The sequence below is a fragment of the Diadema setosum genome, chromosome 5, assembly GCF_964275005.1.
Source record: "Diadema setosum chromosome 5, eeDiaSeto1, whole genome shotgun sequence".
Classification (NCBI taxonomy): domain Eukaryota; kingdom Metazoa; phylum Echinodermata; class Echinoidea; order Diadematoida; family Diadematidae; genus Diadema; species Diadema setosum.
The window spans coordinates 35029537-35055651 of NC_092689.1; the positions used below are offsets into that span (position 1 = coordinate 35029537).

General features: G+C 39.3%; 1 protein-coding gene across 1 annotated transcript in view; it reads right to left on the reverse strand.

Annotated features, from left to right (window-relative positions):
• The window catches only part of LOC140228691 (uncharacterized), a 147620-nt gene that overhangs the window by 68576 nt on the left and 52929 nt on the right, over positions 1 to 26115 (reverse strand). The window contains exons 3-6 of the mRNA XM_072308958.1: positions 24441 to 24558; positions 7685 to 7797; positions 6281 to 6359; positions 4803 to 5037 (exon numbers count right to left, since the gene is read on the reverse strand). Of these exons, the coding sequence (XP_072165059.1) occupies positions 4803 to 5037; positions 6281 to 6359; positions 7685 to 7797; positions 24441 to 24558 (545 nt within the window). The remainder of the gene's footprint in view (positions 1 to 4802; positions 5038 to 6280; positions 6360 to 7684; positions 7798 to 24440; positions 24559 to 26115) is intronic.

The following is a 26115-nucleotide window of genomic DNA, read 5'->3' on the forward strand; positions in this document are numbered from 1 at the left end:
GTGCTGGTAGTCAAATAAACATGATGTCTTCTTTGCCTTTATCAGCTGAGTAAATCATTACTGGTCTTCTTATCATGATCAAATGACAGGCCATGGAGTCAGTGCTTTAATATTTTACACAGGTGTTCAGTCACTCTAATCACAACAGAATACTGCATACACCAAATATTTCAAAAGGTTTTTATTTTCGTGAATTTTGCGAGATGAGTGTTACTTGCAAATTTAAAAACAGACAAAAAAAATTAACTCTGATCGCGACATTAATGTGATGTGCACTTCACAATCGCTAATTTAACCAACTTGCAAAATTGTCAGGAAGTCCCGATTCGCGAAAAATAAGTAACAAGAAGTACTGTACAATTTTCATGGTGGGCTCATTTTTGTGTATTATGCACATCCCCATAGACCTGCTAAAATAACAATGTTCAAAATATAAAACACATGAAAACATCATGACAAAAAAGAAAAAAACAAGTACTGCTAGTGCTAAATCAGGCACAAGTAGTGATTACTCTAAGTCAAGCATGCTGCATGGGTCATGACATAGCGATATCTGGGGTATAACAACATGCAGGTACAGTACATTGCTTCCAATGTAGAACATACTACTGTAAAAAGTGGATATCTTCGCATGCGTAATTTTTTGTGCTCCACCAAGTACAATGAACTTCCCATGTTTTCAACTCTGCATAATCAATACGTCAAACAGTGGTAAATATATCAAGCAAAAATATTTGCATGCTTTTACTTTCCCAATAGTTTCTAGTCGTGTGAAATCCGCGAAAATTTCCACACAGTGAAAATTTCCACTTTTACGATACTCGTCTATTTACGAGGAATCAATGAGTGAAAACATTTAGTACTAGTATTGCTGCTCGTTACTCATTCTAATTCACATCATGAAAGATGAAGTAATGATTATGAGACCCTCGCAACCGTGAAACAAACAACATGCCAAGATGTCTGACAAGAAGCATTTTCATGAAAACATCTGTACGCAAAAACTTTGGCTCGGACAGTTACTAAGGATCCAGTTCAACTCACTCCTACAATAATATTAATCAGCTAAAAGTCACCATTTGATGTTGCCCTCTTGTCTAGACTGGTATTTCACACTTTTACAAAGCTTCAACTAATATCTTTGTCTTACCCCTTGAAAATTCCTACTCCTCTTTCCATGAAATGTGGATTTGAGTAATCGCTTCTCATCAGCCACTCAACCAGATGAACGAAATTATGCCCAGTCTATAAATAGTAACCCCACAGGAAGAAGACTGACACACTCAAAACCAACAGGAGGAACATTGTGGCTAAAAACAGACACATTTTTTTTTTTTTTTTCTCGCTATGGACATGCCGGGGAGTCGAGTGCGTATTTATACACACACGACCGTTTTGAGGACTCTCCAAGATCCTAAATATACTTCCCATGAATAATGAGTCCAGAGTGGGGAATTTGGGACAAAGTTGGAGTTGGCTTTTAAAGTTCATGTTAACTAGCATTGTGGTCTTTTCCACATGAGCAATTCCACAAGTAACCTGTCCTCATCTGATCACAGGTCGTCAATAAAGCCTCTCATGGATAATGCTTGATGGATATGATAATGAGGGGGAAAGCAGAAGATAACCAGAATCAGGTATCCAAAGCTTTAAAAGTGTATAACAATACCAAACATGTCTTATGTACACCGGTCATTCTGAATAACTTAATTCCTGAGAAATTAAAAAAAAAAAAAACATACATCAATCTGTGCATACTCTGATCAAAATAATGAATTTATGACTTCTGGAGGAAAAAATGCTGTAAATTTGAAACTTCTCTTAATATATTTATATTACAAAAGAAGTAATGTATTTTGCTATATTTTGACATATTGATGGACTCATCATTCATTACAACCTTCCTTAACTCCTATATTCTCTGCCACATGCAAATCTGTTGCACATAACACAAGGCCTCTAAGGATCAATGCTTCTCTTCCATTTTCACTTACTTATTCACCTAAGTATTCACTACCCATGTCTATCTACTTATCTGTCTATTTATACATCTATCTACACACCTACACATCTATTCGATCATCATACAATATATCTGGTCAATTAATCATTCATTCATTTTTATTCATCTGGATTTACATGTACTAGGAATTCATTTCCTTTGAAAGGGGGCGAGTTCCCGGGTTTTGTCTTTTTCATGTTCATATCAAGTGCTGAAATCAATTTGGTGGAAAAGCATCTCACTTTTCATCACTGTTAATAATTGATTCCCTTTAAATGCAACCTATGGCTAGTTAACACTTGACTGCTTCCCACAAGCTGGGCTGGTTACTGTGCGGCTCTATTAATAAATCACTGACAATGCATTCGGGTTGCCATTTCAACACCTGCCTTTAGTCTACGCTCTGCACGCCTGCTTTCCAATCGCAATCAAAGCTCTCGCGCTGATGAGCCGCCATACCTCATCATTGCGTTTCCTTCTTTATCCTCCCACATCGCTGCGTACCCCACGTTTCAATTTCGACAACTCATCACTAGTCTACCACTTCAGCCACCTGTTGGTCCCTCGGTATCGTGGTGTCATGACCGGGGAGAAAGAATGGAGTTTGCGCAGCCATACTAGTCCAGTCTTAACTGGGCCTGTGTGGTCGTAAGCATCAGGCAACGCACTCTGTGGCTGGCATATAATCCGCTCACAACCACCGAGGGATGTGGCGATATCATCCACTATGAAGTAATACACGGAGATAACTCTTCCCCCACGCCGCGCGGGAGCAAAGCAGCCAAATGTCACGCGACAATTGAGGGAGTCAACATCCGCTCATGCAAAGATTCCAGCGAGTCGCACTCGATCGCTGCGCCCAGAATACACGGCACATCAGGGGCATTTAAATCACAGAATCGTTCTACATTTAATAATCATACCGCTATTCATACCCAAAAATACCACTCTACAGCTTTTCCATATTAAGACTATACACTCCTCTCAAATCAAAAGTCACTCCATGTGACACTGTATGTCAGTGAATATCTCTACTACTGTGTACGCCATATATTTTGAGGGTTTTTTACTTTTGCAAATTTCACTAGTCGAGTGCTATTCGAGAATTTTAAAACACATAAAATCATCAACTCAATCCTGACATGAATGTGATGTGCACACTTACATTTCTCCATTGATAACAGTACACCACAATCGTAAATTCAATCACTCGCTAAATTGTTATTTAGTCTTGATTTGTTAAAAAATAGACTCACTAAATATATATGGAAGATACAGTACTTGAGAGTACATTCTGCCTCTTTAAATCTGTCTACAAACCTGAACTTACTCTGCACTGATTTGTAATTCCTGCCTTGCCATTCCAAAAATGTCAATGTTTTAGCTCTTGCTCAGTTTGAGAGACCAGCAATCAAAAGGTTTGACATGTGTAAAGCACACAAAATATCATGTGACGTACAAGTTCAAACCTCACAAGTTGGTGACAATCATTAATGAATGGACACCGATTTCAAGTGTGCAACAAGGGTTCTATTTGCTTTCTACTTGCCTACTTTCTGAGCCAAATTGTTATTATAGTTCGACCTCGATTATCCGGCCATGTCGGGACCGGCGCTCATCCGGATAAGCGAATTGGCCGGATATGGGAGACACAATGTTAATGTATATAGCTGCCGTCCAAGCTGCCGTCCCAGTGCACTGGCAGCTAGGCAGGTAGTGTACCCTGCAACAGTGGTGTAATCTATGCTAGCCTGTGCAAAATTGTAGTCCCTTCTTCACAAAAATAAAGTATATCTTTATGTGAAAATCACACATGTTTTACCTCATTACATATTGAGAAACCTATCATACACATCTTATGAAATTAGTGAAAGAGATCCATGAAAGTCCTTCATCGCGTGAACGCGTCCGGATAATAGAGATTTCCGGATAAAAGGAGGCGGGATAATCGAGGTTGAACTGTACTGTATTCTGAAATTCATTGGGGGGGGGGGGGGGGGAGAAAATAGGGCAAGCCAAAGCCTGATTTATAAACTTATTCTATGCATGTTGTAGTTCTACTGGAGACCATCTGTCTTGATCACGACTTATGAGAGCAAGCCCTATCTTGAGTGGCAATAACCTCAACATAACACCCGTTTAGTTTTGATACAAACTAGGTCAGAAAACTCACTGGTTACTCAAGTTATTGTGCAAACCATGGCACGGCTAGAGAGAGAGAGAGCACTCTTATTCAGCTCTTCTGCTGATTTGTGTGCGCTATTAATAGCAGGCTGGCTCGCCTGCGCTCGGCAACGTATGCGGAAGTGGCAAATTAAACCTGCGATGCCAACGACATGCGCACACAAATGCACGTACGCACACATCAGTGGGTCCACCGACTTGATGAGGCCTGTGCCCTTGGTGGGTGGGAGGAATCTTATGTGGGAGTGCCCAGTCGGAGATGACCTTGCTATTCCCCCGAGGCAGAACGAACGGACCTTCCATCCATTGTCACATTTTTGCTGGACCCCGCCGTTGCGTGACGGGACATTGGATGCTGAGCATGCAGTGTGCGCACATGATGACAACACTGTTACTTTTTTTGTTTTGTTCCGACACTTCCCAATTTACTAATTAACAACAACAAATCAGCATTACTTTCAACATTACTTTCAAGAAAATTTTTATACCCATCAATGAATCTTAAGAACATCCTTTGCGTTGTTATTACACAATGATGGATCATTTATACATGAGAAGTTTCACAACTGCCAGAGAGTATAGAAATACACTTAGACAGCAATAGTAGGATACTTACGATGCAGGACCATTCTTCATGGCCCTCATCTTGAGCCGATTGGCCTTGTTGATTTTGGCCTGGTACTGCTTCCGGAACAACTTGTTGGCAGGTCGGCCCGGCCCAGGTCTCCCTGGACCAGGCCTCCCCGGCCCGGGCCTCCCCGGTCCTGGCCTCCCTGGCCCTGGCCTGCCAGGACCCAGCCGTCCCGTCCCAGGGCCCTTGCCTGTCCTGCATGGCTTACACCGCCATGAACCTAATCAAAGGCAAGTTTGGGGGAGGGGGGAAATAAATAAAAACAGGAAAACAGAGACATTATACTACCAGTACATTTATATGCATTCAATTTGATCTTTGAATCTGATGGAATCCAACTTCAATCTCAACAGAATACTTAGTGTTCTTATATATACACGAGGCTAAAGGTACATCAGAAATTTGCTGACCAAAATACACAGAAGCATGAATTAAGTTCTCACCATTTTTATATTATGTCAATCAAAGCATAATCATCCTATAACGAATAAACTAGAATAACTTTAATAAAAATGAATGAACTAATGATAAACAAAGTTTGAAGATTGTGGATAACTTTCTCACTTAGAAATTTCACTTCTACCTTTCAATTTCTGTCATTGAGTGGTATTTCCAAAGAATGTCTTAAAATATCCCTTTTACTGTTTGCCTACATAAGCATACAAAGGTCTATTAAGGAATAGAATTAAAGACTTTCTGGAGAAAAAAAAAAATCAAAATGATTTCTCCTGAAGTCCTCGCCTATTTAAGACACATCATGTATATCTCCGCATTTGCAGCATGTATCTGAGATTCAATGCACGATAAACAATATAATTTCCTATCATTTGACTATCACTTTGGCCAGTCAATGCCTTCAATCTGTGCATTCAAACTTTTCAGGATCACATATTACAGGAAATACTGTACAAAAGGCATTTTCAAACACTCCTGATCTACTTCGCTCTCCCAGCTATTGACCGACATCACAAAAGATTAAGAGGAATGTGCAATGTCACCACGCAGTAACTCAGTCAATCAACTCCGCTTGATAATCTCTTCTTAAATGGCAAATTTGACCCAATGAAATTACAGGTGCTTGATTTGAAGGCCCGCCTGTCTTGGACCTTGCTTCACGGAGAAGGCTGCACGTATTGCGCCCGAACTATAATAATTAAGGTCGCCTTGGCAACATGTCAGATGCTTGAAAAAAAAAAAAGATTGCTGGCGGGCTATTCAGTTACTGCAAATGTCGTAGGTGGCAGTTGTTGTACAGAGCTTTCTATAACCAGCTCCATCTTGTGTGTGACGTGCACACAGGATTATTGTAGGCGATTGACTGATACCAATTGTTACTAGCATGATATTCAATGACTAAGTCTCTTGGAGAAGTCTGTGCCCTTCAATTATTTTTCTTTTTTTCAAACATATATGGTGCCATAAAAAATGCTGTGAATCATCACCGTAATCATCATAACACAAACCTTTCGGGATGCGTTTCAAGGGTGGCTTGAGGCAACTGGCGTGGAACCCGAGATTGCAGGTTTCGCACACTAGTAAATCCTGAAGAAAACAAACAAATTAGGATAATTTCAGTAATGGCATTGCTTTTCTCCAACTTAATAAAAAAAAAAAAAAAAAGTTCTATTGATTAATCACGCTGAGACACCCCGAAAACAGGTGCTCTCTTATGCTGAAGCGATTAATCAAGCGCAGATTTTTTTTCCTACATGCAACACAAAACCCAACCAGTCAAGATTTTGTCGACCTTTGTATAGGATGCTTTCAAGACATTTACACATTTTTGAGGAGGTATTGTACACGTTCATTTTGACCTTCAGTAGGTTTCAAGAAGTGATGAGCCACTCATCTGGCATTTCTCAACCTTGTTTCTAGCTTTTTTTCCTGTGTTTTTCTTCTTCTTCTTCTTCTTTTTCTGCGGTCATGGTCTCAAGACCTAAGGGGATGCAGCATTTCTCTCATACCCTCCCCTTTCTCAGTTCCCGAAAGTCTCAATCATTTTTTGTTTTTTCAAAGCAAATGGCAGTTCAATGCCATCCAATCACAACTTTTACAAAGCGATATGATTAGAAGAAATCTCAACACTGACCTCCATTACGGAAAACACTTACAAGTTGCAACTCTTGATATTATGGTTTCAGGAATGAACGATCGGACTGAAGCATGGGTAAGCTAGTGGTACAAAATATATTGTAAGAAAATATGCTGAAAATTGAACAAGGTACCTCTATCTCAAATTTGTTGGCCTTGAAATGCTTTGTAGGTCACAGTGATAGAAAAAATAAACAAACAAGGGCAACTACAGCCAACGCCTTCAGCAGGGCAACTGAAATAAATACCGAAGATTCCAAATATACAATACATAAATGTACTTCTAGAAATCAGTATCTGTGCTATTGCAACACATATTATGTGTGATAAGATGATTGATTTCATCACTTTTATTCTCGTAATTCTATTTTTTCTTCCATCAGTAACATACTCATGGATTCTACATGGATTAATTTTTCCTACATCTGTATCACATGCAGTGCCACTAGTAATTACAGCAATAGTAAAAGCAAAAGTAGTAGGAGCAAGACCAGTTATTCACTATCATGGTCAATAATATCACTATCAAGATTATGATCGTTATTGCAAAATATTCAATTGCCATGACTACAAATCATATATATATATTTTTTTTTGACAGACACATTAGCCCAATGCCTTTGCACTGATAATTATGACCATGCAAGTCATTGATAAAATTTCTCTACCTCCCCCCAAAAAAACAAAGGAAAACAAAACAAAACAAAACTAGCATATCTCATGTTGCATCCTGTGTTATCTTGATCAGGCTACGCAGGCAATTCTGCCAGTTTTACCGTGTTGTCACGCTTATTGCAGATTGCACATGTTTTGCACTCGGCACACTGCCAACGACTGTGTCGGATGCGCTCCATCAGCGCCGATGAATACTTGAGACATGTCGGGTGACCTGTGCAACAGACAGAGAGAAGGCGGAGAGAAGGAGAAAAGTGTCAAGCATGAATCATACGTATGTGTGTTTGTGTGTGTGTGTGTGTGTGTGTGTGTGTGTGCGGGTCCAAGAATTCCTCCATGGAAATCCCAACACATCATCTGGCGAGAGAAGCGGATGATCATCCAAGAACCACACTGTGGTCACACCTATCATCAACTGATACATGTACAACTGGAGCAAATATTCTGTGCTGTGAAATTTCCACAAGGTGAAAGCACTCCTGCACACGATTTCATTTTCTTCATGAGGAAAAAACAAACACACAAACAAATGTAAAATATACATCAAACGAAGATATTAATATTTAGCTGGACACCAATACAGTACTTTATAAAATCTATTTTCCATTTCAAGTTATGGTCTATAACAACTTACAAACACACATATAATCGGGAAAGTAAAAGTTTATGGTCCATGAGGAATTATCACACAAGCTCAATCATTCGCCAATGTAGGTCAACCCATACAGGTACTGTGTCAAAGGACAGAAAGAACTTCAGAAACCCTCTCCCCCTTTATTTGTGTTTTTCTGCCTCCACCACAAGGTGTCGCCGGAGGCATTTTAGTTTTTGGGTTGTCTGTTCATCTGTCCAACCTTTCTTACATCCGTCCAGAATTGCTTTTGTAGATCATGACATAACTCAGGAACCATTTAAAGTATCCAAATGAAACTTGGCATATGTAAGGCCTTTACAACGAGTGGACGAAGCTACGCACATCAACTTGTGGGGACACATACTAAAGGTGAAAGGTCATGGGTCACGGTCATATTCCTAAATTTCATTTGTTCTTGGCTATACTGCAAAAGGAAATAACACTATCAAACCCACACAGCATGAATCACAGTGACCTCATAGAAAATACAATGAACATTTGAGTGGATGTAAGATAATTCGCAGGGCCCAACATTACCTTTTTCCTTAACTTGCCCGTCTTACTTTATCGACATGTACCGGTACATCTTGAAATGTATGCATTCTCATTATCATCAAATGACTGATAGTTAAGTCACTTTGACCATGAAAGTTACCTCTTCAACATTACTCTTCTGATTAATATAGAAGTCATCAGACAGCCATTGAGAATTTGAGCAGCTTCCTGAATTTTTCTGCAATTATGGTGGCTACAATACCAAAAATTGCTATTTCTATTTCTCTTTGAACACTATCTCCCATCTCTTCCACTACCCCCTGTTCTTTTATTTTTTTCATTCTTTCTTCCTTGCCAACCTTCCCCCCCCCCTTTTCTCAAACAAGCTTACAAATCACATCTCTATTACTCCACACTTAATATCTGATAAATCATCTTTGCCCACAGGCTACGGTGTGAAAGGGCTGCTGACATGAATAGTCGGGCTGAGGAGGAACTCTGGAGAGTCACAGGCTACTTGTGCCGTTCACACCTTGCGACAGTAAACAGTGATCTCTCATTTGGGATTGCTGAATGGCAAGCATCACGTGACAGCCCACTGTGTGTAAAAGGCTTCATCACCACTCATTATGTTCATAGTTCACCGGATTTCTATACCCACGTCATCAGTGGGGCGTGATTATCTGCACAATCATGTTTTAGCTGGTGGTAACTTGATCCATCATTAATATCACAGCTGGTCTGCTTTTTCTTGTTGCTGTTGCTGTTGTTGGTGGTGGTGGTGATGGTTTTTAAAAAGGGCAGTAGCTTTTTTGCCTCAGGTGGTGTTAGAACAGATATCGACCCTACCATCTCCCGAACCCGACTCCAGCACTGCACACAGTGACGACACCCCAGCACGTCTTATGCACATCCTTCATCACTGTGCCCCATGTGCACACGCACGTACATGGGAGTCATCTGACCGGTTGCCATGGAGGGCCGTATACAGACGATATCCATTCAATCAGGCCAGTGGATGCATTTCATTACTCTTGCGAAGGCCAATTTTGCACAGACTCGATAGTGCCGCTAGGTAATCTGCCTAATTAAAACAGCGTGATTGGAATACCAACACACTCCTACATCGCAAATGTCATTAACTAATCATGCCTATTATTTCCCCGACATAGAAAGGTCTAGCTAATCAACAGATGCACACACACGCATAAATAAATACAGTAATGCCAATGTTACATCCATTATCTACTGCCCCAACGTTAAGTGCAGTCACAGTATTATGTACAATCGTACACAAGTAGCCCCTGTAGAAGATAAGCATGGGTATCGACTACATGCATGTTGTACTTCATTTTGCAATATTTTTCTATTATCATGAAAGATGAATTTTATTTGATCCATCTGAACTCATAGGTGATAAGTTTCTTGTTGCTTCTTTTCCAAATTCCCTCGCTAGTATGAGTATAAAAGTGACGAGGAAAAAGAGTCTTCAATAAACTGGCCCATCCATGGAATTATGCATACAATATGTACACCATACATAGACACTATATAAGTGCTATTTTTTCCCCTTTTTTGTCAAAGACACCATTCACCTGCATTTAACAGTAATGAAATGTAAAAATGTTTAGCTTATTACTCCAAATTACAAATGACCATCATACATGTACAGAAGCTCTAACATGGAATTCACATCTTGGAATAGTTTGCTCTTACACAGACGGCATCTCATTAATTCTTCTCACAAATAAGTTTGACCAATGACATGCTTCTCAATTCTGCTATTGGCCAAGATATCAAAGAGTACATTTAGCATCATTGAACTATATATACATAAATACCGGTAGTTCATTTAACCCACTTGCTGGGTAAGAAGATCCAAACTTTCTCAGGAAGGTTAGTATTGTGCCCTGCCACTTCATTGTTTGCTTCAGTGGAAACGAATCATGAAACAAGCAACTGGTATAAACACTTCAGTATTCAAATAAGCAGCTGTTGAAATTGTGTGTGTGTGTGGGGGGGGGGGTACTTCAAATATTGTCATGTCAAGAGAAGAAATTTGAGGTGACATTCTACTACTCTCAGGCAATCAAACCATACCTTAACAGACTACTAACTGCTTGAAAGCAGTGCCGCATTTGTGTTACTATGGCAACCTCAACAGTCCATGCCAGGTTTCTGCGGAATGCAGGAAGTTTGAGAATGCGCCAGGAAATACGTTCATGTTCATATCCAGTGGGCAGGATTGCATTCGACTAGAAACATATCTCCTGCAATCAACAACATTGTGCGACGACACATCATATGACCCATGACAAGCGAGCGCTTCAAGTGGTTCACAGCCGAAATGTACCCCTGATTGTTTTCGGACCCAGAGGTGTTCTCTAGAGCTTGACACAGACTTGTGTACCAGACTCTACCCCAGAGAGTCTAGGGTAACATTTCATCATCGCTAACTGGAGGTTATTCTGTGTCATGCATCTTATGAGATGGTTTACAAAAGTGTTCTTTGGAGGGTAATCCCCCCCCCTTCCAATCTGTGATTTTTTTTTTCTTCCATAGGTATGGAAAACTAAGGTTTGCTTTGGTAATTGCATTTACATTTTCAGGAGACACTTGTCTCATGTTTCTTGGTGGATGATATAAATTTGTTAAGCTGATGGACAAGAGATAAGAAAAAAAATGGACCAGAATAAAACCTCACTGAGCTTTTTGTGCCTTAAGAATTTCTGAAAGTCTGTAAGGCCATCAATTTGTTTGTATATGTATCTAAACCTAGCCTGCATTAATTCCATTTATGTCTTTTTGGTTGACTGTGATTGTGAAAGAAAAGAAGTATACTGTTACTTCAATTCCTGGTAGTTTCTTAGGGATGCATTCGCCTGTATGAACATAATAAGCACAGTGATTATGAGAAGAAAAGTATGAAATACAGTCAACCTTACACGAGTCAACAAGCACTGGACCGGAGAAAATCTGTCAACATACACAAATGTCGACAAGCATGGAGGTCAACATGACAACACAAAATACAAGTTCAAACTTTGGGACCCTTTCGTAAAGCACAAGTTTTTCATTTTGTCAACTTTCGTGATATCAACTCGTGCAAGGTTTACTGTATGTGTATGTATACTCCTGTTCTTCCCGTTCATAGGTGATCTTGCACAACATCACAGAATTCACCATACATTTTGAAAACAGACACTACTGGATAGCTAATGATGTGTTTTGTATGCTAGGGTTTGGAGCTATCTCTTTCTGTTTCATCAGAGGAGCATATTTCTCAGACAGAATATGATGGTCTGTGAATACAGTGTCACAGGACCAACAGGGAAATTTGAGAGTTAATCCGACAAACCATGAGAAATGGAAAACGGTTTTAAAGGAGGTGGTGCAATGAGTCACCTGAAACTGACGGTCCATCAACAGAAACGCCAGGTGAGGGAAAGCTTGAGCGAAATCAGATGTTTTTCTGGGGAAGTTCTACATTGTATGTGGGTACGTCACCTGACAATCTCTCCCATGGCCATTGCGTAAGAATCGTCTCCCTCATGTGAAAACCCCATATTTTGCATTCTATTGCTAAACTGTTATGGGCAGAGTGCCACTTGTACCATACCTTTGTGGAATTTTTTTTTTTTTTTTTTTTTTTTTTTTCAACGAGTCAAGTCAGGGACATCAAGCTTCTTCTTCCTCTTGTACGGCACAATGTACTGGCTGATACCATTTGCCGACTATTGAACACAAAATTCACCCATTTGAAGGAAGTCATTTTTTTTTTAATGACAAAAGGAAAAGTGCTCAGCATTATCAGATCTTTTAAAATGTTTTTCTAATAATGTGCACAACAAAAGCAAGTCACGTCAGAGCTATGAGACCAAGATAGGCTGCCATAATCATAATGGAGGCCATATACAGACATTTAAAATTGTCACAACTTTGTCATGATTTTGCCAACTTTACTCTCACTTCCTGTATCTTTTGATCTTTTGTTTTCATTTACAGCCTTTTAATTCAAACAAACCTACAACTTTCTCTGAAGTAAACACTCCTTTTGATGCTGCAAACAGTAATAAACCCTGGCCTCACGTGTGTTTTCTCCCCAACATGTAGGCTGAAGCCCACCAGGCCAGGTCCTCCTGGAAGCTTTATTGCAAATATCCACGAGGCATATCATATCAGTGTCAGCGATTTAAGGTCCATCATCACTCAATTCTCTGGTTACAAAAGATATCAACCTGTCTAGACCCATGACAGGGCAAACAGCTCCTCACGCTACAGTGCACTAATGGCTCCCACACTAGTCTTAGCTGCAGCACATAGCCACCAGTTGGCATTCTATATGAAGAATATACACATACACCATCAAAACACAAACACCAAGTTATTGTGAGGTCCAACTAAACATTTACATCACCTGGGTAGCTATAAATGAGTGTGTACCTATAGACACCCTGTAAAATGTAGAACACACTCAATATTTGTTTTATCTCAATACAAATGTATGTTTGAACACACCCATACCTGCAAAGCACTTAATGATTTATTGTTGGTTTCAGACAGTGCTACATTAGTTCTCAATTACAAATATAGCTTACAAATGTAGTCATAATTGTAGCTATAGTTTATCCTTATTGGAAGCCATGCATACTGAAAATATTTATGAGTGTCAATCTCAATAAAGATTAAAATACTTCATCTTTGTACTGCAGTTCAGGGCATAAAAGAAGAAGTGCTCTTGTTGAAGCTGTAAAAATGAGAGTGAAGTCTTTATCACGGAGACTAGGCCTGAGGCGTGGTGTTTAGAACCAAGGCCAAAGTCCAACAATCATAGGCAAATATTGATTGTTTTTTCATTCTGTTATGCCACTTGCAGAGAAAAAATGTTATATTGATCAACCTAAAGTGTACTACCACAACAAAATGGCTGATCTCTGTTGGAATCATTACATGGATGGCTGAGGTGAAATAGCGTGTGTACACGTTTTGGAGGGTAAATGTTTGACGAAGGGGCTGTCATCAACGTCCTCTTGCAGATGTCACTGCGTGGGACTAAAGAGTGCAACCGGATTGAGTGAAAGGGGGGGGGGGTGATTCAAACACATTTCACGTATGATGAACTCCCCACCAATTGAGAGCAATAAAGGAGCACGGGTGGATGTGAGGCATTGTGATCTGTCATCGTGACAGGACTAAAAATATTGTCAATGAGCGCATGATTGATTAAAATTGAGGCATCACTTGATTCCTATGTGTTTACGATATGTTGTATCGTATGACAAGACTAAGAGTCATCAATGAGTGTTCTATCTAAATGGAGGCATCACGTTTTCTAAATGTTTACAATATATTGTATCATAATACCACATGCTGTGCTGTAAAATCAGAAACATTCGTGGCATGAAACTTTAACAAACTGACGACTGGCACCTAACGCATTATTGAAGTATTAGACAAAAACTTTCGCATGCATTTTACTTTCACAAATATTGGCTCCTTACAAAAGTCATAAAAGCTTCATGCACACAAAAATTTCTGGTTTTACAGTATGATCTTCAAATCTTTATTCTAACTATAAAAACGCCGACATTCATTTCTACATTTCATATGTGTTCATCATTTATTCATTTTTTCTGATGCACGTATTCGTCCAAGAGATAACCACAATACAGCAAAGGAAAACATAAATAGGCCTACATTCATTTTTACATTTCATAGATATGTATATATATCATTTATTCATTTTTTCTGATGCACGTATTCGTCCAAGAGATAACCACAATACAGCAAAGGAAAAGACAAATCGACACAGGCAGATACGAATATGCAGAACGAGGGAGGGGAAGAAAAAAAAACTGAATTAGGAGGAAAGAATGAGCCGATGAAGAGGGATGGGAGGGCATAATGCCCTTGAACACTGCAATACAATATCCCTCCTGACTCCTAGCTCCAGCAGACGCAATAGGGTGGGTTGTGACGAATATCTTGAGGCTACTACCCTTGACGGGACTACATCAAGTACAATATATCCATCTCTGAGGCCTCCCCCCCCCCCATCCCCCCCCCCCCCCCCTTTGAAGAAAGTGCTGAACATGAGTTCTTGGAGATGTCAATGACAGGAGCACAGGGCGACCCTGGGATGACACTAGTCTCACAGCTAAACTCCAGACTGGCAAGAACTGCACATCGGAGCGAAAGGTCTCCATGAGAAAGAATGACGATGGCGACAAAACTGTCAGCTTTAATCGAGCTGATAATAATCTTCACCTACGTCATCATACTCACTGCTGTTAGCATAGAACTTGTTTCTAAATTTGACTCACTCGATTTTTCGTTCTATTTTCTTAAGGCTTTTTATCATCATATTTTCACAACCTCCAATGTGTGGGATGGTTGCCTGTGTATCCGCAATTTTGTTTTATTTACTATCTTTGGTGGAAGAAAATCTACATCAATCACTATGACACATACCCTAAAAATGTATACATTATTTTGCACATATATGCGTATTGCTATGCAGATTTACTAAACAGAATTTATAGGAAGACATTGACTCCCAATGTTTTAACGGTATGCCAGTTCATAGCAGCAAAAAATACTCACCACTGTTGAGAATTTTTTCCATCAAGAAGGTTTAGTGTGTATGTCTCGATTTAGGACATACAATCTATAAGGCAGTGCTCCAGTAAGGCTAAATGATTAACATACACTATGTATGAAGGAATTGAAAGAGCTTTAGTGGTGACATGCTTTGGTGTTTACAAACAGTTGATCACCAGTAACTGTTACACTGTTAACTTTTCATGTTACTTCATATCTTTTCAACTTATTCTTTATACATGCCATCTCCTCCATTCCAGCAATTACACAAAAATTAAGGAATCTATAGGCATTAGAAGACACATATAGGTCCTTTGTACATCAGCCTACTAATTTGTGACAGAGGATGAGAAAGTTCATTGCACTTCTGGTACAGCTAGAAGAGAGCACAGCTGATTGAATCCATATATCACACTTTCCAACAGAAAGAGAAACCTCTTCATGAATACCTGGCGTCATGAAAACAGCAAGAAGTGATATACATCGCGTGTACCAGCATCAAACTCCGACCCATTAGAAACACCTCATAATCATCTGAGGTGATAATCATCTGAGGTGAAAAGACACCTTCTCTTTCAGATCTGTCAGTCCTGCACGTTTCCCACATTTGATTTGATGCGCTCAGCGGTCTAGAAAGTAGACTGCGCGCTGTTTATATAGGAGAGAATTGATGTTTCTGCAGGTACACCCATAACCTTGCAATACAGAGCAAAGGTCTAACAAGGTCAATAAAATACTGGTTACATGCTCCACCACAATGCCGCCCCTGCCACTGCACTTGTTCACGTGGGTCCTAGAGGTTTGCTGCTATTTTAAGTGTGTGTAATTCGCACTGTATAATATCATATCATGGCTGATAATCCTCATTAAAGTTGAGCAACTAGAATGCAAATGTGTGTAAAGTTCATAGATTGCAGGTTAAGCACACATAATGAGATATGGCCAATTCTTTCCGACCTGATAAAATTCTTTCACATCGCTTCTGGTGATAATATTATCAGTCTTTACTACGAACTTGACTGATGTCCTCATTTCATATCAGCAAAAGCATGGAAAATCTAAATCTAATATCAGTACACACTTTACTCTTTCTGTTCCAACAAGTCAAATGTGCACAAGCACATACATGTATATAGCTATGAATAGGAAATAATTATGGCGCACAGAGGGGTAATACAGGAATGTTATATTTTGCCATCCTATGCAGTAATGTGATACTAAAATTACTAAAATAGAGAAAACAATCAGAGTGTTCTGAAAATCAGTGATATTTTTCTAAGCTGAGCAGCACAGCCTCCTTGCCAACTTGTGGGCACAAAGTAAGTAAACAGCACACAAACGGTAACAGAATAAACACTAGACTCAAACCGAAACCTGTCTTCTGAACAAAATCTCAGGTAGAAGAAGGAAGTGATATTCATACAGCTTTGCTGGATGACAACAAATGACAGTTTTAACGTGGAAGCATTCTGTATACGGGGAAAACCATTGACTGCTCTTCCAAAAGTTTATCTGATGAATGAATTAATCATGTAACAACAGAAAGCATAATTCAATATTGGTTGAACACGCTCTGATTGCAGAATATGTAGCATTTCAAACCTATGTATGACTTGCCTTTTTTTTTTTTAGGATATCAGAGGTCTGTGAGATACAGTAGTCCATTCTATTGCTCAAGTTGTCTATGTAGGCCTACATCAATGAGGAAGAAATCTTACCAGCATATCATTCACTGTGTTTTGAGGAAAAACAAACACAAACATAATGCCCTTCTACTTGGCATTTTTCCTGAGAAATCCTTCAGATAATTCCTATGAAATTACTAGACCTGATTTGAAAAAAACAAAACAAAGCACTAATGTACATCAGCCACACAAGTCTTGTGTTGTACATCTGTCACAGCACAGGATGAGGTTCAGTTTCAATCACTATCAAGCACTCATCCGAAAGGTGTCGCTTCGCCACTTATATCTACAGTACAATGGCCAGCAAAGATATATTCCCAACTGTTGGCTATTATTTTATGACAGATGTTTTGATTATTCAGCCTCTTCCTCCATGTAGCTGCTGCTGATGTACAGCACTTCTCTATCTGATTAGTGAAGTTCTCCTTTTCAGACTTCAAACTGTATACCCCCCCCCCCCCAAAAAAAAGAGCAAAGCTCTATCACCCTTTTCTCATCATGCTCAATGAACAACATGGTCCAATAATTAATGCATAATTTTCGCGGGCATCAAATGCCACAAATTACTTGTACGCACATCACTCTGACCACACAGCTTTACTACCGTGATCACAATCACATTCCAACCCACCCTTGTCAAGTTCAGCTCATGGTGCTCATCCGCACATTCCCCGCGTAATCGCCATCGCGATCTCCCACCTCTTCCACAGCTGCTTACATTGTCCTCCATTGAGGGGAATGCAACATGCACGCAGAAAAGTTTCATTTCTCTCTCCTTCTCTTTCCTCTCACCCTACCCCACCCCCACAATCTGTCTGTCTCTTTCTGCCTCTATCTCTCTCTCTCTCTCTCTCTCCTTCTATCTGCCTGTTTGTCTGTCCGTCTGTCTGTATATCTCTCTCTCTGTCTGTATGTTTTTTTCCTCATGGGAATATTTACCAAGGCTGGCTTGCTCTCTGGTTTGCACTTGGCCCTCATCTGTCATCACTGTGCATACTGAGGACTGATCTCTTCTGCATGTGGTCCATTTTAGGCCAACTCTTCCTTCAATTTATCTTTCCCCCTACATGACCCTTCCCCCTTCTTTTATATGTTTCTCCTCTTCCCTCTCTCTCATTCCCATTCTCCCTTTCCTTCCCTGAATTTCTCTTTTTCCATCTCTCTCTCTCTCTTTCCTACCCTCACATCACATACAGCTACAGACATTTCGAGACATGCCTGAGCAAGTTTGGAGAGTTTGGAAGTCATGCCCCCTGCCTGTGCAAGAAATACTATGGTTTCATCACCGTGTACATTTGGAATTCTGAATTTTTCCTCAAACTACGTGTTCGCAATTGCTAAACAAGAATAGAAGGCATACCACATTGCATGACCTAGTTCTGAAACTTTGTGCAGCAGTTTCAGATGTATCTGTAAGTGTATTCACATTTGAATTGGCCTGGTACACGTGTCGTACATACACCACAGTAATTTGTGGCACCACTCTCATTGGCAAAATACCATCGAAATGGATACCATGGTAATTCACTCGGTAACAATCTCACGCACAAGATACTATTATCTCTGGCAAGCACTGCACATGTGCATAATCCCCTATGGGGTCAATACAGGAAGTGTGTCAGGTCATGTGACAAATACAGTACGCTGTACGATTGGTGGTTAAGTATTTCGTGACACGATTCACACTCGAATCTCGCATGGGTATTTTGTGCGAGGTTTGAATTTCCACCGTAAATACCATGGTATTTTGCAATTTATTTCATGGTCTATTCCAGAAATCAATTCACAAAATATCAAGATATTTCATTGTAATTGTGAATTGTGCATCCTGTAACCCTTTCTACAACTGGCATGACCACTAATTAGGATGTGCGTGATCCCAGACTGTCTAGATTTTATTGAAACATAGTGTTCACCTCTTAGCCTTTTCCACATTTATTTTGGCAAAAAATCCAGACCAGAGCACTTGACACGTCTGGCGAGTGTGTCTCTCAGTCTAATGTCACATACTGTCCATCCACGACACAGTGGAGATACCCGATACTTCCTTTTTCTTTCACACGATTATTCCTGCTTTGGAAATCTCCTCTTGGTATCGTTTCAGCACGGTATGATATGAATTTAAATGGCAAAATTCATCAACATTAAATACACCATTAATCTAAGTTCTTATTAAGTTGTAGACAACTTTTTACTTAAGAAATCCTCACAAGTGTAAGTGTAAGATTTTGCATTCTGTAGTCATCTGGCAATCATAATGGCTACTGTTGTAAAAGCAGTTTTTTTTTTTTAACAATGTGCTTCTAAATTTCGATTTCATGACTTGAAATTTTTGTATAGCTTGGTGACAATTCACCCCTTTCAAAAAAAACAATAAATTTATGTCTTTATTAGTTAAACAGGTATCCTCTTAGCACAGAATTAGAAAGAAATGTATCAACTGGGAAGAAGTTATTCAACTTGATCCTGGATTTGAGCCTTTCCAGCGCATGTGGGGCTGTAAATCACCACACTGCAAACACAGAGCAGACTCTGCTGACTCACTGGCCTACATTTAACGTCTGGCCCGCTGTAGAGAACTGCGCAACAGATTTATGGAGGACGTTTAGAGGCAGAGTTTTTACCAATCTTCACCCAGGCATTCTGGTCTCACTCAGCTCCCCATCTAAAGGTTTACGCCGCACATAAATCTCACTATTGGAAATGAGATTATGAGGCATTCCACTGTCATTTTATCTGTCATCAGCGGGTCCTGGCAAGATTTGTAAACATTCTCCAGAAGTCAAATTCTAGTTCGGTGTACACGAATATTTGTTACAGACCTTCGATATGGTGACCAGCAGGCAAAAAAAAAGTCCATTTCAAATTCTTTTCCTTGACTTTCTTTTAAAACCAACGGAAAAAACAAACAAACAGATTTGCGAGTGTGTGTATAAGCAGGGGAGGGTTATTGCCACCAATACCCAGTGTGTTGGGAAAGGAAGGAACAGAAAACAAAACAAGATCACAAGCTGTATATGAGACAGCAAAAGTCATATGACAAATTTCCTCACAATTCTTTCAAAATTCATAACAGTTTGGGGAATCACACAGAAACAATAAGGAAAATTCCTCACATTTTAAGAATTACATTGTCTGTAAAATTTTGTCTTTTTTTGTGTGCGCGTGTTTTTTAAGAATAGCGTGTTTTGCAATCCTTTGAACTGTGAAGAAAATCATTTGAAATGGAAAAGACTGTTACTCATTATTGTTGGTACATTTTAAAACTCTTTTTTTTCTTTTTCCATTTACAACACTGTTCCATTCCTGGAGCTTTGATGCAATCTTGCAAGGGGGGGGGGGTGGGGGTGTAAGCACAGATCATTTCAGCCCAATATCTTGTAATAGACCATGGAATAAGTGCTCTAGAAATGCATATGAAGTTACACAACAAAACAAAAAGCTATTATGTAACTAATGCTTTTGAATAGAAGTGAATGACAAGTATACTACATAATTGTAGTTCAACACTTTGGCTCTTATGATATCAAGATTTGATTGTGTGGTTTAATCTGTTAACGGTCATATAGTCACCTGCTTTGAGAACAATCATGCATCATTATGGATACTACCCTGCAATACATGCAAGACAGGTGAATATTGACAGAAAAACCCCTCCATGTCAGAGTCGTTCATTCCATTCAAGTTACAGATACCACAGTAATGGCAATGCTACTTTTTTTTTTTTTAATTTCATGTATGAAGAAAAAAAATTAGGAGTTTCAGAACACATGATGCCACACTCAATTCTCCCTATCGCGTATAGCCGATATCAAGCGATATCATCTTGCGATACAGATATCTGATCGATCGCTTCTTGGACGTATACTTCGGGTTTTGCGGTTCTGGAAACGTCAAGTCCTTCATATATTGATATTTTCCATGATTTTGTCATTTGGCATCATCGGCCCAGCATTGGGTCACTTCGCAGAAGAATCCTATTCATCAAAAGTAAAGTTACAGATTAGAAAATAATTCTATTATTCACACGATTATAAGACAGAATTTGATACAATCTATGAATAATAGCACTTCGGCATTCATACAGCGTGCATTCACACATCCCGCGTTCATCGTTCTGGAAGTTTATATTCCGAGAATTAAAGGTAAAGAAAGTTACAGCGCCACACGCATTCAGGTTCGGAAAGCTATACCCGATAGGGAGAATTAACCAGGATGGCTCCCACGAGATGACTCAAGGATGCAAAACTTTGTGAAACTTTTCACCCAACGTTGCTTTTTCTCTCCTGCTTTCCTATTCAAAACATTTGATTTACCAGGGTTCGTTTTCCTCCCATGAGAAGAAAAGAGAGCAGTCAATGGCAACCACAGCTTATAACCATAATGTGTATTTATGGTATGTTTGTTCAAACCTTTACACTAACAATACTTCTACGCCCTATTTTAACAAGAGTGACAGCCCACAATATGTTTATTGTACTTCTAACACAAACATCAATGTTAAACTGCATAATGGGTGAATTTCTATCGAGATCAGCACCACATTCACAACCACAAGCCATGTGGCCAGGCAGGAGGGAGAACAACAACAACAACTGCAGCTGAAGATAAAAAGAGCTGCATGCTCTGCACAGCTGCAAAGGTACATTTCCACTTTTTCATTGTGAGTACGTCCCGACAGGGTACATGCATGTGTTGCGCTACAGTGGACGCTCATCTTTTAGAAGCTTGCTCCAGTCTGAAGTGCGCACCTTGGCATGGGCCCCCAAGGGGGAATGTATCACATGCCCAACTGGCTGCCAACTGCTTGCTTCAGTGAGCAATGAGCAATAGAGACGTCAGTACATACTAAACACGCTTACACGGAAATGATGAGTGTGGGACTGAGAAGTGGGACCAAGAGGAGCTGTGTAATGGCAAAACAAGAAGATTTTGACACCACTTATTACACTTGCTTGAACATCTCTTTATATAAGATCTCATAATCTCCATACAGAATTACATCAAATGCTTTTTTGTTTTGTACCTGTTTAGCCACCTGTACAGGTGGCTAAGAAATCATGGGGTGAAACGAGGTGAAGTGCTCTAGACTATACAATGTTTTAAAATAGTTTGGTTCTAATGCAGTATACATTTACATGGGGTGACCTCTGTTTTCTAACACAGGTATTATGCGAACTTAGTTATTTTTCATCCAAAGAATATTGCCAAACTCCTTAATCTAATAATATTTCATTTTCTACATGTGATACTTCATTTTTATTTTTTATTCTTTTTTATATATTTTTTTTAGTAAGCATATATGGCCATTATCACTGGAGATATTTCTGGAGTACAGTATTTCAAAAGTATGACAAATGATTTGGTTAAGATTTATTTCTGTGTTGTCATTTTGATTTTTTTTTCCCCCATTACAGTTGTGCATTACTCTTATAAAGCAATCTGCAATGGAAGTGTTGTCTCGTGCATTTTGTCTTTACGTATGTACATGTAGTTAAACCTGAGCGTAATTGTGGAAGTATTATTTAACACAGACATTCGCACATCTGCATGATTTGCTTTTGGAACAGAAGAAATTTGTTCTCATCAAACACATACATGCAAAGACGTGATATTTCCTCCAACACACACAAAACAAGCGGCAAGTGTGGAGAACATGGAGCTGCTGTAGTTCCACTGTTCTCTTAATTTTTTTTCTACTGTGGTTTGTACCATTATACTCCTGTTGACTGAGGGAGAAGTGCAGTTGCATGTTTCAATGGTTATTTGGAATAACATGTCCTTGAATCCCTTTGAACTGAATTCATTTCCAACCTTCGATCACAATCTCTTGGTCACATGACATTCCAATTATTGTTGTGAAAAAGGACAGAATGAGGAAGTTAATCCAAACTTTAATACGGTGTTGCCACAACTATGTTTTGGGTCATGGAATTCAATGAATGTGCATGGAACAAATAATTCTGTTATTACTCTTACATTAAGTTACAAGTTTTTTTTTTTTTTGTCAATCCTTTCATAGAGGGGGTTTGAACAAACATTATTTATCTTTCCCCACAGTTCATTATTTCAAAGGACTACAAACACACAGAATTGCTTACAAATATACATGAAATTCTGGCATACTGGTACTTTCATCAGTGAACTTCTGTACTTTTTTCTCAAACTGTTCTTTTTGTTTATTTCTTGCCATGTAAATGTCTCTACAGTAACTACACCTCACTCCAACAGAGCACTTCATAAAATTCAATACTTAAAGGATCATGTTTAAGGACTATGTGGTCTCGAGTCAACATTAATTGCCAAAGTGACTGCCTCATAAATCATAATATCAACTGCCGTTACCATTCTAGACCTCAAGATGTATAAGGTGTGGAGATAAACAAGAAGAAAGCCATTACATGAGAGTTGTAGTGACTCCTGATTAATACCAACTCAGGTGAGATCAACATGGGCCTGCTGAATAGTTCTGGCCAAATAAGAGACTGGCAGACATGATATTTTCACATTTCAATTACTCTAAAACACAATGAATTTTCATCAATTTCAACAACAACAACAACAACAACAAAGGAGAAAAAAATTGTTCTATCCCTCCAAAATTGCATTGAAACTTCAGTTAAACTTCAATCAAATTTTGATATGATTCTCAATGTATTCTTTGCTGTCATGTGAGCATTTTTCTTTTTTGTCATTTTTGAGATGCTTCTCACTTCTGGCTTTAATAGGTTCTATCAGTCTTCCCTTCATCATTATCATCATACTCAATATCTATTATCGATGCTATTTTAATCATTTCAAAACAAAGTCATTTCAAAGACATCACAAGCCCGTTGCTACAGAAAAGGTGAAGTCAAGCATACAAGTAAGAAAATCAAACATGTCTATGAATACTCCAATGCTGGTTGGCTGATACCTGACTTTTTATGTTTGATATTATAACATATGTTTGATTGCACCTTTTTATGCAACTTATGCAATTTATAGTATTTTCCTTACTCCGTCCCCTCCCCCCTCAATCTCTCCCCTTACCCAAGGCTGCACAGCAACCCATTTTTTTTTTTTTTTTTTACTCATCCGACCTGTTCCTGTTGGACCAGTAGATACCCAGTTTTTCCATTTTTCCCCCCTGATCTGAACATACAATCTCTTGGTCTTGTTCTCTTTTTTTTTTCTCCCTCCCTCCCTCTCTCTCTCTCTCTCTCTCTTTTTTTTTTTTTTTGGGGGGGGGGGGGGGGGGGCTAGCTATGACCATGTTTTTCTTTTCTTTTTTTTTCACCAGTCATGCATGTTACACACCCAGTAAATTTGGTAATTCCTGAAAAGTTACTGGCCCGAAGTGATTTTTACTGGAACCGTCAGACCAGCGCCATTGCTAAGCGTTGCCTTACCCCTCCTCTCCCCCCCCCCCCCCCACCACCAAAGTCTGAAGTGTTCTCTTACCACTGTTTCCACACTCTGCACAAGAGATGAGTTCCTCTGGCTTGCCTTCCCTGTTACAGTCAGTAGTGCCATGGCACGTCCTACAAACTAATATAGGCTCTGCAATGGGTCGCTCATCCTGGAAAGCGAAAGAGAAAAAAAAATGCAGGAAAATAAATAGTACAATCACATCTAGTGATGACATAAAGGAGAATGAACACAAGTATAATTCAAGGAAAAGATGGAGAGGTCATTGAAAATTTCAATAAAGTTGGGCACATACTGTAAAAGTGGAAATTTTCGCGGTGTTGAAATTTTCGCGCATTTCGCGCAACCAGAAACTAGCGCGAAAATAAAAACACGCGAATATTTTTGCTTGCCATACGTTCCTGTGCGTGATGTCTCGATTCCGCGGAATTAAAAACACGCGAAACTCTTCTGACCCGGCCTAGCGTGAAAAATTAGTCGCGCGAAAATATCCACTTTTACAGTAGTCCAAAAGTTACCTACATCCATTTGAATAAGTGTAAAGTTATTGAACATAACATTCTAGGGGCGAGTAAAAATAGCTCGCATTTGTGTGGACATATTGCGCTGTTGTTTGCATGCTATTGATCTTGGGGATTGTGCATGGAATGTAACTATTTTCCCCCTCACAAAGCACAAAATGTCACAGCTCCACCCACACTGAACATTTGTGTATCAACATTCATTATCTCAGGCACATTTCTCAAGACATCTGTGAATGATCCCTTTTACACATCACTAGATGTGATCAAAACAAATCACTGGCTTTGTTTTCTGTACAGCATAGATGTCTACTCAATGCACAGTCACACGACAATAAACACTAAACTGAGGTATATACCCCCCTTATGCTAGCACTGTAACTGCCATGATTTTCCTTGTGACTGTCTGCTTTTATCAAGTTTCCACGGATCTGTTGCTCTGCTTTTCAAAATGACATTCAAGAAGTTTACTCCAGGAGATGAATTTTTGTCTGTAATGTCCCCATCACAAATAATATTGTATTGCCAATGCACTCATCAAAAACTAAGGTCTAAAGGACATCAGGAAAAGCTTGTTTATAAATATCTTCAATCTGTTTCTGTATAATATCATGTTTCTTTACTTTCAACATTGACAAGGTCATCACATCAAGGCATCTAAAGTGAGAGCACTCTGCAGAGAAAAATGATAAATGAATGATTCATCACTCAAGGTCAAAAGTATCAAATTACTACAGCAAGTGTAAAAGGTGCATAAAAAACAAGATGATTTGAGAAGCCAAGGGTAATGCAATTTTCATATTTCACAGCCCAGAAGCAGCTTGCCATGAATTTCACATAAAGCCATCCCTTTGAATGATTCTGGATATTCATCTCAACATACTGCGCCTCGGGGACACTTTACGACATGGAGATTCTATGAGGATTATCACCGGCAATTAGATTGGCATGGATATTCACGCTGTCTCCAGAGTCACAGGCAGATTTCAAGTACACGGGAATTGTGCTGATCAATAGCACTCGCGCGCCGATTATACCTGCTCCAAAATGGAAATTCAATTTCTTGAATAATCCCCAAAACCCAAAGAAGAGGGGAAGAAAAAAGGGGAGAAGCAGAAAGGATGGCTCTCGGAGAAACCTTTTATCGTTTCTTGTCCTTTCCTCTCCTGCTTCGCATAATCACTCCC